The sequence below is a fragment of the Trichoplusia ni genome, unplaced genomic scaffold (genome assembly GCF_003590095.1).
Source record: "Trichoplusia ni isolate ovarian cell line Hi5 unplaced genomic scaffold, tn1 tig00003854, whole genome shotgun sequence".
Taxonomy (NCBI): domain Eukaryota; kingdom Metazoa; phylum Arthropoda; class Insecta; order Lepidoptera; family Noctuidae; genus Trichoplusia; species Trichoplusia ni.
In genome coordinates this window covers 1-14,323 of record NW_020800460.1, presented here as the reverse complement: position 1 = coordinate 14,323, position 14,323 = coordinate 1, and the positions used below count along the sequence as shown (strand labels likewise).

General features: G+C 33.6%; 1 protein-coding gene and 1 pseudogene across 1 annotated transcript; both read right to left on the bottom strand.

The window, feature by feature from the left end:
- Positions 1 to 1,757: 1,757 nt before the first annotated feature.
- LOC113508113 lies at positions 1,758 to 2,615 on the bottom strand. The gene has a single exon (XM_026891086.1). It carries the CDS (start codon positions 2,613 to 2,615, stop codon positions 1,758 to 1,760), a length of 858 nt encoding a protein of 285 aa, XP_026746887.1.
- A 592-nt stretch (positions 2,616 to 3,207) lies between these two features.
- LOC113508114 lies at positions 3,208 to 14,155 on the bottom strand (annotated as a pseudogene).
- Positions 14,156 to 14,323: the final 168 nt, after the last annotated feature.

The following is a 14,323-nucleotide window of genomic DNA, read 5'->3' as shown; positions in this document are numbered from 1 at the left end:
TGTCATCTGAAATGCTTGGCAATCGGTTACAATTTTAAATTTCAAACCATACAAGTAATGTCTAAATTTTTTCACGCCTTCTATAATGGCCAGACTTTCCAATTCATAACTGGTGTACTTCTTTTCTGCTTCGCTTGTTTTACGGCTCATATAGTACACTGGATGTAGTCCACCATCATCGTCAGAACGCTGCATAAGAATAGCGGCATAAGCCAAACGTGAGGCATCTGTATGCATTTCTGTTTCAAATCTTGGATTGAATATCCTTAAAACTGGTTTGGTAGTCAGACATTCCTTCAAACAGTTGAACGCACGTCGTTGGTTATCATTAAACTCAAAATTAACATCTTTCTTTAATAAATCTGTAAGTGGTCGTGCTATAGATGCAAAATTCTGTATATACTTCCGGAAATATGATGCTAACCCTATAAAACTTTGCAATTGCTTAACTGTTTTTGGTTCTGGAAATTTTGTAACAGCGTCAATCTTGTCACTGGCAGGCCTTACTTGTCCATTCTCAATTGTATGGCCTAAATAAGTTATGCTCCGACATATAAGATGTGCTTTCTTCCAATTTATTTGTAAGCCATACTCAGATGCTACCCTTAAAACTTCTCTTAAGCTGTCCACTGCTTCCTGTTCGTCTTTAGCTGGAACAAGGATATCGTCGACGAATATTAGTACAACACCTTTGGATATCAATTCTCTGAAGATTATGGTCACAAATCTCATGAAATAGTTCGGGGAAACAGATAAGCCAAATGGAGCCTTCAGGAACTCAAACTGCCCGTGGTGTGTAACAAATGCAGTGTACTTGATTGACTCACTACTGACATTCAAATGGAAAAAACCATTTTTTAAATCCAATACACTAAATACTTTTGCCTCAGCCAACTTGTCAATATAATCCTCAATAATAGGTAAGGGGAACTCATCCTTTACAATTTTACTATTTAATTTTCTATAGTCTACACACACCCTTATAGCACCATCTTTTTTGCGAACAAGAACTAAGGGACTGGCATATTCAGAATAACTTACTCTTACAATGCCTTGCTCAAGCCACTCCGACACTTGCTCCTCAACTACTGCTTGCTCCTTTAAGGATATGCGTCGTGGGCGCTGCACTACAGGTACATCATCTTTCACAATTATTTTCAGCTGGATAGGAGCTTCTTTAATTTGATTTGGTTGATAGTTCTCAACCATTTGGACAACTTCTTCTTTTAGGTTAGTGTTAGTTACATGACCAACATCAACACTGCAACTGAAACAATGAATTTTGCTCACCCATTCCACAGGTTTCATCCACACATCACAACCTTTCATAACTGTTACAACATTTTTAAGAAATTCGTGACCTATGATTACATCAAAAGGCATACAGTCTTTAGGCACAACGTAGAATAACACATCGTCGTAGTTCGCACCGTCAATAACCACATTTGTTGTTATACAACCTACCGACTTCACTTTAGCGAGACCGAGTCCAGTGAGCGTTATACTATTGTTCGTGGATTTAGAAACGTTAGCACAAAATTCCGAGGACACTAAATTCACGTCACTGCCCGAATCTATAAGCGCACTTGCCTCTTTTCCACATAATTCGACTATTTTCAGAGGTTTTTCTTGTAGCGACTGTTTGTTTACATCGTAGATGTCATATTCAATTTGACATTTGCTGTCTTGGCTGTCACCTGTCATCTTTGAGTTTGACATTTCTACTTCCTCGTTGTGACCGAACATTGCTTGTTTGTTCACTCGTTCACCACTTCCACTTGCCGATGCGCCGCCGCCGCCATGATTATTTCTTCTATCGCCAAAAGTGCGCCATTTGATGAATTTGAATTTGTACTCATATCTTCCTTGCGGCCGCCCACCGCCATGTTTTTTCTATGCGGGCACATCGGTGAAATATGACCATATTCGTTGCAGTGAAAGCATTTTGGACCTTGTGTCTTCTGCGGACAGTCTCCTGATAAATGATTGCCATCGCCACAATTATAACATTTCTTAGACTTTTGCTGAATGATACTGCGCTTTTCACTTCTAAAGGCACTTCTATGTTCCAACTTCAGTTTTTCTTTAATGTTTTCGTAGATTTTGAGCTTCTCTTTTAGGTCTGGATACGTTGTTACTCCGTACAGCATTATTTTATGTGTCTCATGGTCGACAATGCCGTCAACAATGTATTTTATAGCCACGTAATCAGGAAATTTTCCTCGCTTTCCTAATTCCTTCATGACCATCATATAGTCGATGCAACTCTCGTCACGTCTTTTCTTTCGCTGACTCATGAGTTCGTGTATGGTCTTGATGTCGACGGTGTCGGGAAATTCCTTACTCAGGGCCGTCTTGAGTTCCTCCCATGTTTTGTGAGGGCGTTCAGCTTGTATCCAGAGTTGTGCGGTGCCTGCTAGAGATCTCCGTGCCATCAGTAGCTGTTGAAGCGGTGTCCATCCGCATATTTCACCATTCTCTTCGACGTCTTGTATCCATCGAGACACTGAATAGGTTTTGTCTTGACCGGTGAATTTAGGTATAAGTTCCGTGGTAAGATACAACGTCGAGCTTAATCCCGTATGTGGTTCCTCTTTTATCGGCTTCGTAGTCATCTTAGCTTGCTTCAGCCCTCCTTCGCCTTAACCGTCATAAAAGTCGTAGATGAGGTTTGAATCGTCGGCCGCCGTTCGCCACGTGCCGGTATCCGTCGTCGTTCGTCGTAATTATTGCCAATCCCGGACGAGCCCCCAATTTTGTGGGATTTATGGCAATAATAAATGCGTAGGTCACTTTTGAATTGTTTTATTTTTACATTCGAATCACACTTTCTTATTTTAAACACCGTATCGTCCGTCGTCGTTCCACACTTTTTCGCCATTAGCCTTCCGTCCTTCTCGCACACATACTTCCCTCTCCTTCATCCGTTGCGTTCCGATTACTTAAATTACAATATCCCACATATATTAATATTAATATCATCATTGTTAGCACTTAGATGACGGTAGAAGCCTTTAGAAGATGTTCCGAGTGTAGGTACGTTTCAAATACTTAGGAGTATTTGGAAGTATTAGGAGTACTTAGGAATCATCTGGTTTGAGAAACTTGCTTTACTTCGTGTAAGAGGTAAGGCACGCCTGACCAATTTTCGTCCTATATCATCAGGACAAGGGGCCTTTGCCCAGTCGTGAGAATCACATGCCAATATCATATTTTAAGTTACCTTTATATTTGTCTCCGAGAATAAGGAAATCACAACTCAAAAACTTTTAATCTACTAATTATAATAAAAATTGACTGGATGAAAACAAACACTAACATTTAATAATTTTGATAACGTGGCTTCACGAACATCCTTTCGCGCACTTCAAATATACTGGTTTAGCTTCGTGGGACCTGAAAAACCAAAATAATTTGAATTTTAACCACGAACTGAAGCGATAACAATCTTGTTAGTGAGGAAAACTGCAAAACACACAACAGCTGTTAAATTGGTTTTAATTCACACAAAAAAGCAAATACAAAAATCGTTTGAAGTCAGACTTACAGAAAAAAAATTAGTAGGGATGCACTTTCTCATTTTCCAAAATACACAATTCGTGAAATCTCGATTCCACCTTCCTAAAAAGGTTCAAACGGACGGACAGTGGTATTTTATTTTCAAAAATAGTGTAGACAAAAATAAAACAAAAAAATAAAGTCAATACATTTATTTATAAATTATATTGAATAAATGAACTATGTCATGATATCTGACTCAAAAAATCACAGACAAACTTCCACTTTTTAAATATTTTCAACGAAACAATACAGAACATTCAATTATAAAACAACTGGCAATAAAATTGAACAACATATCGATTTTATTGTATCGATAAGAATTAATGAAACGTTACAATCGCTACATGGAATGGTAATGACTGAGTGACTTTTCTTACTAGATTTTACTAATTCATTGCTATATGCTAAAGTAAAAATATTATTCAGTATTTTGTCATCGTTGTTTTAAGTGTATAAATATCACTTATGTGATCCATTATCAAGCCATTAATGCTCAAACGACAATACAACTATATGTGGGTTAAAAAAATATATCAAAAATATGCCGCAATGGGTCAATTAAAATAAATCGAAGTGAAAATAACATCTTCAGATGAAACAAAACGAAACGCTACACCACAAATAATGATATAAAAAAGTCTAAAAAGACAAATAAATAATAAATAAAAACAAGTTCAAAAAATAAATATTTTTATATCTTGTACGTACACAACGGACTTATTCCATTCCATATAGATTTAAATACACGAACAAAACAGTATAGAAATAGAAATATTGAAATAAGTAGGTATAATCATGTCGATACAGAGAAGTGTACTAAGAAACAATCACAAATAACTGCGAAAGAACTTAAATTAACAAGTTAGAACAGAGCTTCTTAGATATGTTATATCTAATAATACTTAATATTGTACATAAAACATTTGTGACACAATTTTAAGTCAACTTAGGTAAATAAATTACATTATAACATTGAGACATTAGATATTTATTTATAGGTACAACACACAATAAACTTTAGAATATTATTATGATAATTCAAAACGCAAAGTATAAAACAATAATATTGAATTAATAAATGAATATCATAAACAGGCCAAAAATATCAAATCCCCGCAAACATTTCATACAAATAAAAAAAATTAGCCGCGTGTTTCATCCCAAATTTTGTTCAAAATCGAACCGTGCAATCTGATCCAAATCATAGATGATTCGTTAATCATGTTTTGTCTATGATTACCTTTCGTACATGTAGGAATACAAAGGCAAAACTATAATAACAAAAGCATAATCATCATTTTAATGACATTCAAATTCAAAAATAAATAACACAATAAGAATGTAACGGTACGTTCTATTTGCTATATCGGTCAACTAATAATTCTCCGATAACGCATTACATTTTAAATTTAGTTAATTTTGATTTTGGGATGCGGCCAATCACGTTTGGGATTGTATCAAATGTTTTTAACCTTGCAATGAACAATAATTATAGACTTTACAATTACAGTTTTATTTTTTGTCAACCGAGTGTTGCTTCTGATTTTTGTCCTTCAATAACTAATTTTCTACATGATTATTATTGCCACGCTGAATGATAGCATCGCATGAAAAACTACAATTTTTCAAAAATTGTTGAGTCCTCGTATTTAAATTTTATTGGAGGTGATAATTGGACCATTTATTCTGAGAACAGACCGCCTTAGTTCTCTTATTCGTGCACTCATATGTTCTAGCATTTTCGCCACATATTAGTCACACAATTTTCAGTTTATTTTGAATTCAACAAAGAGCATTCAAGTCGATATCGGTAACATGGGTTTCGCCGTTAAACTTTACTGCCTCTAAATTTTAAAGCAATAAAAGGTTCAACGCGGTCGCCATTAAAATATAAATTAAAAGCCATTTGAAATGGAGGGAAGGCTATTGCACAATGAATGTATTCTCTCAACTGTTCTGCGAGTGAACAAATCAAATTATATAAGTAAATTAATTAATTTTAACATCAAGTCGTCACTGACTGAGATGCCTACAAAATTTATGTTCAATTTAATAGAAATAAAATCAATTAATGCGACAGAAGTTAATTTGTTCCAAGATACAATTTACCTTTTACATAACCTTAATTATTTTTCAAGAAAACAAGAATTGTTTTATGTGTCAATTACAAAAAAAATACAACAAATTCGTATCAAGATAGTTCAAGATAATTTAGCTTAACAAAACAGTAATTTTATTACAAATAAAACTTTTTTTAGAAATCTCTCATCTGAGGTTTTGTGACCAGAAAGGAATACAAATTAATAGTTTAAGAAGAAATCTTACATAGTCATCTTTCGCTCATTAATTTCATTCACAATAATATTACATTTACTTAACATTTTATCTTAAACTAGACACAGACAAAATGTAGGGCAAAGCTGAACATCTAAGGTTTAAAAAAAAATTTAAATAGGCGCCAAAATTGCTACATAACAATGTACATACGACTTTACACAACAAAGATTGTTCAGTGTATAGTCGCCTTAATATATTTCCACACTAATACAATTTGAATAAAATAGTTTTATTACTTTGAGTAATATTGAGAACAAAGAATTTATTAAAAATAGTTATGTGCAACGGTCAACACTACCGTGAATAAGTCAAATTACCGCGAAAATAGTAAAATATAGGTTATTATCGATAATTTTCTTGCTATAATTTATCGATAAATTATACCTACCAATGTTTAGCTTTACCCTGTATAAAAATTAAGCTCTACACTTCACTGGATTTTCAATAAATATAAGTCTTGTGATGATTTTTAATTGGCGTTAAGAGGAAGCCATCTTTAAAATTCAAATATTAAAAAATATAGTGTTATCGCAAAATTCCTGTACCAAAGACAACTGTCATTTTCACAAGCGTCAAAATGTCACGTGACTTCCATTCGTCTTTTCTGTAAAGACGATTCCATCGGCGATAACTTGTTCATAAATGTCAGTTGTCTTTACTTTAGACTTGTAAATAAACAAATTGAGTAAAAAATAATAATTTCAAGTAATGGAGTATTAAGATATTGATCCGAAGACTGTTTAGGAAGAACTTTAAACACATGAAATCTCCGCAACAATTATTTATTTACAATCAAAATCTCTGTCAACGTCAGAATAGACATATTAATTATGCTTTGAGGAACTAGTAAATTCTCTTAGCAAGTACAATTGCCTTAACCATAACACGAGTCTAGAATAAAAACTCCACCGCCCTTGTACCACGCGCTCTTAAAACAGAACTGTTGCCGTTGTGAAAGTGAGGCGCTGCTATGCCAGAATGCAATGCGCTATCTTGCTTACACAATGACAACGATCCTAGTTTACGAGTTTGTAGTACAGGTATGGAGGAATTGTTCGAGGAACATCAATACATTTCCTAATAACGCCAACATTATTCTAGATTATTCTATTCTTCTCACTTCATATCTTGGATAGTTCTGATAAGCTTTGCTTCTGCGCTCCTTCTTTTGCGAGCTGCGTAAATATTTCAATTTATTAACTAGAACTTTGATCTTATACAAATATTAAACGTGCACACCCGAATTTAATGCCCTTTCATGCTGGGCTTGACCACAGTTTTTAATTATATAAAGTATAAATAAACCCGTATGTTTTACGCAAATTATAGTACATGCTTGGCCCAATATACCGACTATACTTTAAACCCCGTTTCGTGGAAGGCTGATCAATATCCAAAAACTAGTAATTACTGAAGCATGACCATAGTAAGCTATGTGACTGATTGTTAGTACCTATTAAGGTCATCCAATCACAACAGTGTTTACAAAAAACTAAATTGAGCAGCCTTTCAGAAAAAACGGGACATAAATGGGAAATAAAAACGACACAACGACAAATGACACTTGTAGCCTCCAAATTCAGTGTCAACTACAACCCACATGATAAAAACAATCCAATTAAGTTTTTCTATGAATAGAACTATATTGAACCATATTTTCGCATACCTCTTGCTACTATGCTAATAGTTTTCTAAATAGTAAAATTCCTTATGAGAACTGTCATGCAATGTTTGAAAGACAACAGTTTTGCAGACAAAGCGAGTATTTGTCAATATTGAACACCTGAGCTGTTCCCACGATACTCTACTTACTTAATGTCGTATGATTTATACAACACTTGTACAACAATATATAAAATTTATTTTAAAAAGAATAATCTTTGGAACTCGCCTTTTTTAAACTGCGTACCTCGAGTTATTGTTAAATTGCTTTTATGAGACCTAGGACCGTGAAATATAGGGTTTACTTTGATTTAAATTTGAAAGAGTTTTAAGTAAGAAAGTTGTGTGTGGTATTTATTGATGGCAGATCATCTTGGAAATGACCAATATTACGATTATTACGACATCTGCTATTTGTTGATACAGCTGTTTCGTTTGCTCTTATGAAATTTATGTTTAGGTTTTAAATACCCTTATTAAGGTACCATATTTTATGGGGTTTCCCACAATCAGGATATTATAGGAATCTTTCTTCTGTGACCTTAAACAGGAGAAACATGAAAAATGTATATCCGTGCTAGTATTGCATGCTACTGAAGGAAAACTAAGTAGGATTTTTTGCATGGAACTCAAAGGGTTTAAGAATCTGCATTATTTTGAACCCAAACAGCAATATTTTTAAATTCAATCATTATCTATCCGTAATATTTATTCAAATATACTACTACGTCAAAACAAAGGATGCGATATGTTGGCATCAGGTGTTTTGTTAAGCGCATAACAAAAGCAGTGCTGGTGTAAGCAATAAACAGTCACTGTAACTAAACCCACTTCGACAGATTTAATCAAGAAAAACCACTCATGTGTACAAATATTTTAACTTTTGTATGTAAAGTTCGTATTGAACCAAAGACAAATTTATCATTACACCTAAAACAGAGCCATGTTTGTAGAGTCGAGTTGTGCAAAACTAAACACAAATTAAAACAAACTAAATTACGACCGAAGACATAAGAAACTTAATCTTGGTTTCAAAAAAATATGTTATGCCAAAAAATGATACGCATTTTTCTAGGAAAAATAGTAGCACGAGATATCTCCGAATAGAGAATCAATCGACGTATGTGCATCGAGGCTCAAAACAAAAAAGGCCACGTAAGTACATTACGGGAAATTCAATATCCGTTGATAAACATAATAACTTGATAATTATCCGTTTATCAACGCATATTTTAATAACAAAAACCCAATACCCTTGATACTTATATTGCATTAATTATTATCAACTTTATTCGGAATCCCATTATTGATGATTCAGATAAAAATATAATACAGAGTGTGTGACTTCGTAAACCAAATACCTAGGAAAGAACTGAAGTTATGGAAAGAGGACCGATGTTTTGTGCTGTCTAGAACGTATCCACTTCGACAATTCTATAGTCTTAAGATATAAAGGTACAAATATATTGTGATACAACCTCCTCTTGGCGGAGTAAATATTGACGTTTTGTCGAGACAATATCCTGGTTCAGGCAAACATTGTCTATTGTGAACCAGAATTGAAAACTTCCGCGGGATTTTCTGACCAATTTCGATTGGAATCGAACAAATCATTGGAGAAGCACAAATGTGGGAAAAAGGAAGCCAGACCTTGAGCTATATCGTCACATGTAGCTCAAAAATATAACAACCAACTAATCAATGTGATCTTGATAGTCAAAAACACTTTCGAAAATAATACATCTTGATGTCACATGGATACCAGTGTGAAATACATTTATCTCTAATTTTATAAACCTATCTCTCTACATAGAAATCTACAAATTAAATACCCTGCCCACCCAATACCCAACTGTACGGGTAGCTTAGTGGTTGAGGTCAGCACGCCACGAAACCCGAATAGGACAAGCGTGTTTGTAAACCACGAATGCTTGGTCTGAGTTTGGATGTTTTTGTGCATGTGACACAGACAAACATTCAATTTTTATAAACCCCCGCAACACAAGGATCAAATTCCTTAGAGCGGGGTCATTTATAAGGATGAATCAAGTACTCCACATTTTTAAAAAGCCAGTGAAAACAATAGACCAGTAAACCTTGGCTACGCTAAATATGTAGCTTATCGGTTTTAGCTCGGTCAATTGTACATGCAATTAGATACTATCATTGGTACATGTAAAACCATATTGCTTACTGATAAGAGGAAAAACTGATAGGGAACATGCACTGTTTTAATATTTGATTTTATACTTCCATTGATTGAATGTTTGGATTATCACTTGATAAGAATAAATGCCGTTATAAAATAGATAAATATCACTATTTCTATAAATCGGTATGAAATGATATCAATATAAGCAGTGATAAAAATCTAATATAAGTCCGCTGTGAGATTTTCAAATAACTGAACAACTTTTGCAGAATCAGCACGAAATAAGGAAAACCGGTTTTTATTTAATTCGCAGTATACATGGCTTCAGATGATCAGACATAACACGTTTGGAGATTCGAAAGACAAGGTTGACCTAAAGATGTGTGCCTTCTCTTTATACGAGAAAGCTTATATTGTGCAATATATTATAAAACCACAACGTAAAGAATAATGCAGAAGATATACAGTTTTCGATCTAGTAAAGCAGTCACAGCTACGCTTAGGTTAAGTTCATAAATGTCTCTAAAAATGTTTAAACATTTTGCAGACTATATTGGGAAAAAATATCAACGTTTGTTGAGGAGTTTATTGCGTATATTTCTTTTCCCGTAGCAAGAGCACTTAGGAAGCGGTATCTGATGGGCGAATATGTGTAATATTCATTATTTTCTGACCTAAGTGCTACTTATTAGATTAATTTATATAAATGGTTTTTATTTCAAACTGATAATTATTTTCTAAGAATAGGAAAATATACTTAGCATTTTGGATTGTTGGTATGCTAAAATACGTACAAATTATAATTTTAACTCAAAAGAGAAAGACATAAAATAGCTTTTCTGTATAAACAAGTCTGCTTTCGAATGCCTTGATAATTTCATTCGGTTTGCCTGTCATTATGTTATCATCAAACGACACAACTTCTACAAGGCTTTTGGTACGATGACGTCCATTCTGACGTCCAGACTACTCCAGACTTATGATACAGAAAGTCTAATAAAAGAAGACATAATACAAGATGTGTAGTCTATAATCATAGTCATTATCATTATGACGGTTTGTAGGGACGTCTAAACATGCTTAGATGTTTCCATTACGACGGCAAGACTGCTAGTTGGATTTGAGATAATCAGTCACTCAGATGTGTTATAATGGATTATTAGATATGGATTAACACACAAGGTATTAATTTTTCCATTATGTTCAGAGTCAGTAACTGCGCCGATGTAACTGAGCTATGTAATAGTCAAAAGTTGGCAACACTTTCACATATTTAGCAGGCTTTGTTTTATTACAATAAGATTAGACTTTCTTATTTTGTAACAACCGCCAACGACGAACCGGCGCGGTAGCGGAATTAAGTGTGTTTTGCTGAACCAAAGGGGTATTTACACTATTTTCGGAAAATTTACAATAATTGGGGAAAATCCTTATTTACGATGTTTTGGTATGTAAGTATGGCTTCTGTCAGTTATTATAGCCCATTTTTCTATAGTTTAGATAAATAATATCTCTTCCTTAAACACAAGTTTTATTTTTGTAGAACTCCTTTAGAGCTACAATCGACATGCATATTCTAGAACATAGCTTGTACGTTTTGAGGGCGTGTAGGCGCGTTTATTTCTGTTTAATGGCGGCCAAAACAAGACAACACATCTGCCAAATACGAAAATTATTGTCAAAGACAGCCGCGTTATACAAAAATAATCGTCAATCGTGGAACACAGTACCTACATTGACAAAATAAATAAATACTAACTCTGGAATGTTTTATAAAAACCAAGAAAATACTTAAAAATATTGGCAAGGTTAACGAAATTAAATTTAATCGTATATCTGTACACCTAGAATCTATTTCTACATACATAAATAAAAAACAAAACACGTAATCATATCAAGTCTGCTAAATAACGTGATAAAATAATTTGGGACTGTAAAGGCCACGTCACGGTTACTCACAAGCAGACACAAGTCAGACACGCGATTACCGTCAAACTCTCGCTATTACGCCATATTTCGGATGATGACAAACTAAACGCCTACTCTACGTGACTCGAGAAACGTGGTCCACAGATTTGACTGATGTTTTCTTAGTACTATATGATATTTATTATTTACCTAGCTTTAAAGAAAACCTGTAGTATTTGAATTATTTTTAACACAACAATCAATGAGTTGATAAATTACTTGGAATGTGAAAAAATTATCCTTATAGTTACCGATGCGGACGGTATCTTTAATATTGTTATAAGGTAAATCCTTAATTAAGGCCATAAAATATATTTTCTGTGCATTTATTTGTCAGAATATTATAGTTATAAAGGTATTACAAGTAAATGTCCATGATATTCTGCCGCTACGCTGGAAACAGCAAATTTTAAATAAGATCTGGCAATGAAAAAGAGCCATTTCATCATTATAAAATTAACATAACGATGTAATAGTCAAAAGAATTTAACAATACCGTTAATTGGCAAGCAATCAAAAAGTCGTTAAAATTACATTTGTAATATTAAAAATAGTTTTGCATACTAATGAGTGAATCGAAACTACTTTACAGTACTTAGATAGCCTACTTTCCGGATATTAAAACATTATTGGATCTACAGTTGCAAATATAAGAATCAATAGGACTTAATTCGATTAAATAATTGTTTAAATAAAGTTACTGAAATCTAGAAAAAAAAACGCTAAAAAATCAATTCAAATTCGTGCATGAGAATGACTTCATTTAATTTAATTATCTATCTTTTTTTTTTTTCTAATTATGATCACTCGGTAAAAGTCACTATTTAGGTATGTTTATTATTATTAGAATAAACTAGTTCACAGTGATAATACTGTTTAGATGACACTACAAAATTATATCATTCTTGCACAATGCCTATGCCTTCGTCACTGTGTAGCCGTCGATAAAAAAAAACATGTCAGTAGAGAAATTAATTTAAAAAATTATTCAAATTTCGAAATCATTAACGCTACCTAATTTGGACTGTAACTCTGTAGCATTAAGTTGATTATTGTTTGTGGCTTGTCTTTTATAAATATTGTTTTTTTTGCCGACTTCGTCAGCTGCGTTCAGTTGCTGTTTTTGGATTGCGCAATTGGCATCATAATGAAAAGAATCATTTAAATGCTAATTAACTTAAACGATTGTACGATTTAGTTAATTGATTTTTTAATTTGCTAAGCTAGCATATTTTGCTAACACATCTGTTTTCTTTAAGTCCCAGTAAAATAACGTTTTCGTGCGCAGTTACAGTAAATGACTTTCGCAAAAACATAAAAACACCCATGAACTTAGAACCAAGAAAAGCAAGGTTGTGTTATTTCCACATTGGATTCCAACTTAACAAACAAAAAGGTGTGCTTATTAACTATCAATTTCTAAGCTATCTATCCCGTAAACCCAAATCCAAATGTTATAAAAAAAATCAAACATAAAAAAAAAAACAATTATTGACAACATGCAAACATCCAATCATATGATATTAAAACAGACAAACCTTTTTGCTACAGTAGTTTCACTTAAATTATGTATTCCATTAATTTCAAGGTCAGATAATAGATAAGACAATTAAATAATGTTATCATTATGATAATACAGCTTTTGTTCATTATTTGATGTAGCAAAAGGTTTCTGCTTCAATACCTACTATATTGAAAAATACTCTCAATAAATATCCTTGCATGTTACAATTTCTAGAACACAGAATTCAGTTTAATACTGAATCTCATAGGCTGTTGTTTAGTATGCTTGCTTGCATTTTTTTACATATTGTTGACATAATAAATGTGATACTGAAGATTTTGGTAGTTAGAAATTAAGTAACATAAAGGATATAAAACCTTCACCATAAATAAGAAAAACATTGTAATCTCACCTTAACATAACCCTGAACTGTTCCAACTGTCGTATACTCTCTGATAGTCTTGAAAACGCATTGAACAGAGCCACGATCTCCGTCCTCTGTAACCTCTCATGTGATCTATGTCGCACTGGCAGCTTGCCTTGGTTGGATCACTTTCCGGACTGTTCCATCTACTTGAGAACAAGATTTTCAATGCAGTCCCCAGGCCCTGGGTCTGCAACTTGCCCCACAACTTGCATTTGTCACATCCAACACAATCCATTATCCTTGAAATGTTACGGAAGTGCTCTCGGAACTCTACTTTAAGTTTAGCCGCCTGACTACCTCCATTAAACATTGATGATTCATTAAAATGATCCGGGAAGGTGTATATCACACTGAGCATGTTATGTATCGCTTCCCTTGTCTCCTCATCCTCTGTAGGATTACCCGTATAATATTCCTCAGTCTCAAAGTAAGGACCCGCTTTAGCTAATGCCCTCATCTCCAACAAGTAAACAAAGTAAAGATTTTTCAACCAGTTGGGACCCTCACCAAATGTCTGAGAGGGATATTGATTAAGTATATTATACTTAATTATTATTAAATATAGTATAATTTTATCACTTCCAAATATTGGTCATGACTTCAAAGGAAAAAAACCAATGAAGGCGGACTCTATACTTATAAACATAAATTCTCCTTTAATTAACCTATTTACGTCTTCTACCTGTGGCCAGGTCAGTAGTTCATTAGTTTA

Excerpts from the sequence above, each read along its gene's own strand:
- LOC113508113 (XM_026891086.1), bottom strand. The coding sequence starts at position 2,615 with ATGACTACGAAGCCGATAAAAGAGGAACCACATACGGGATTAAGCTCG.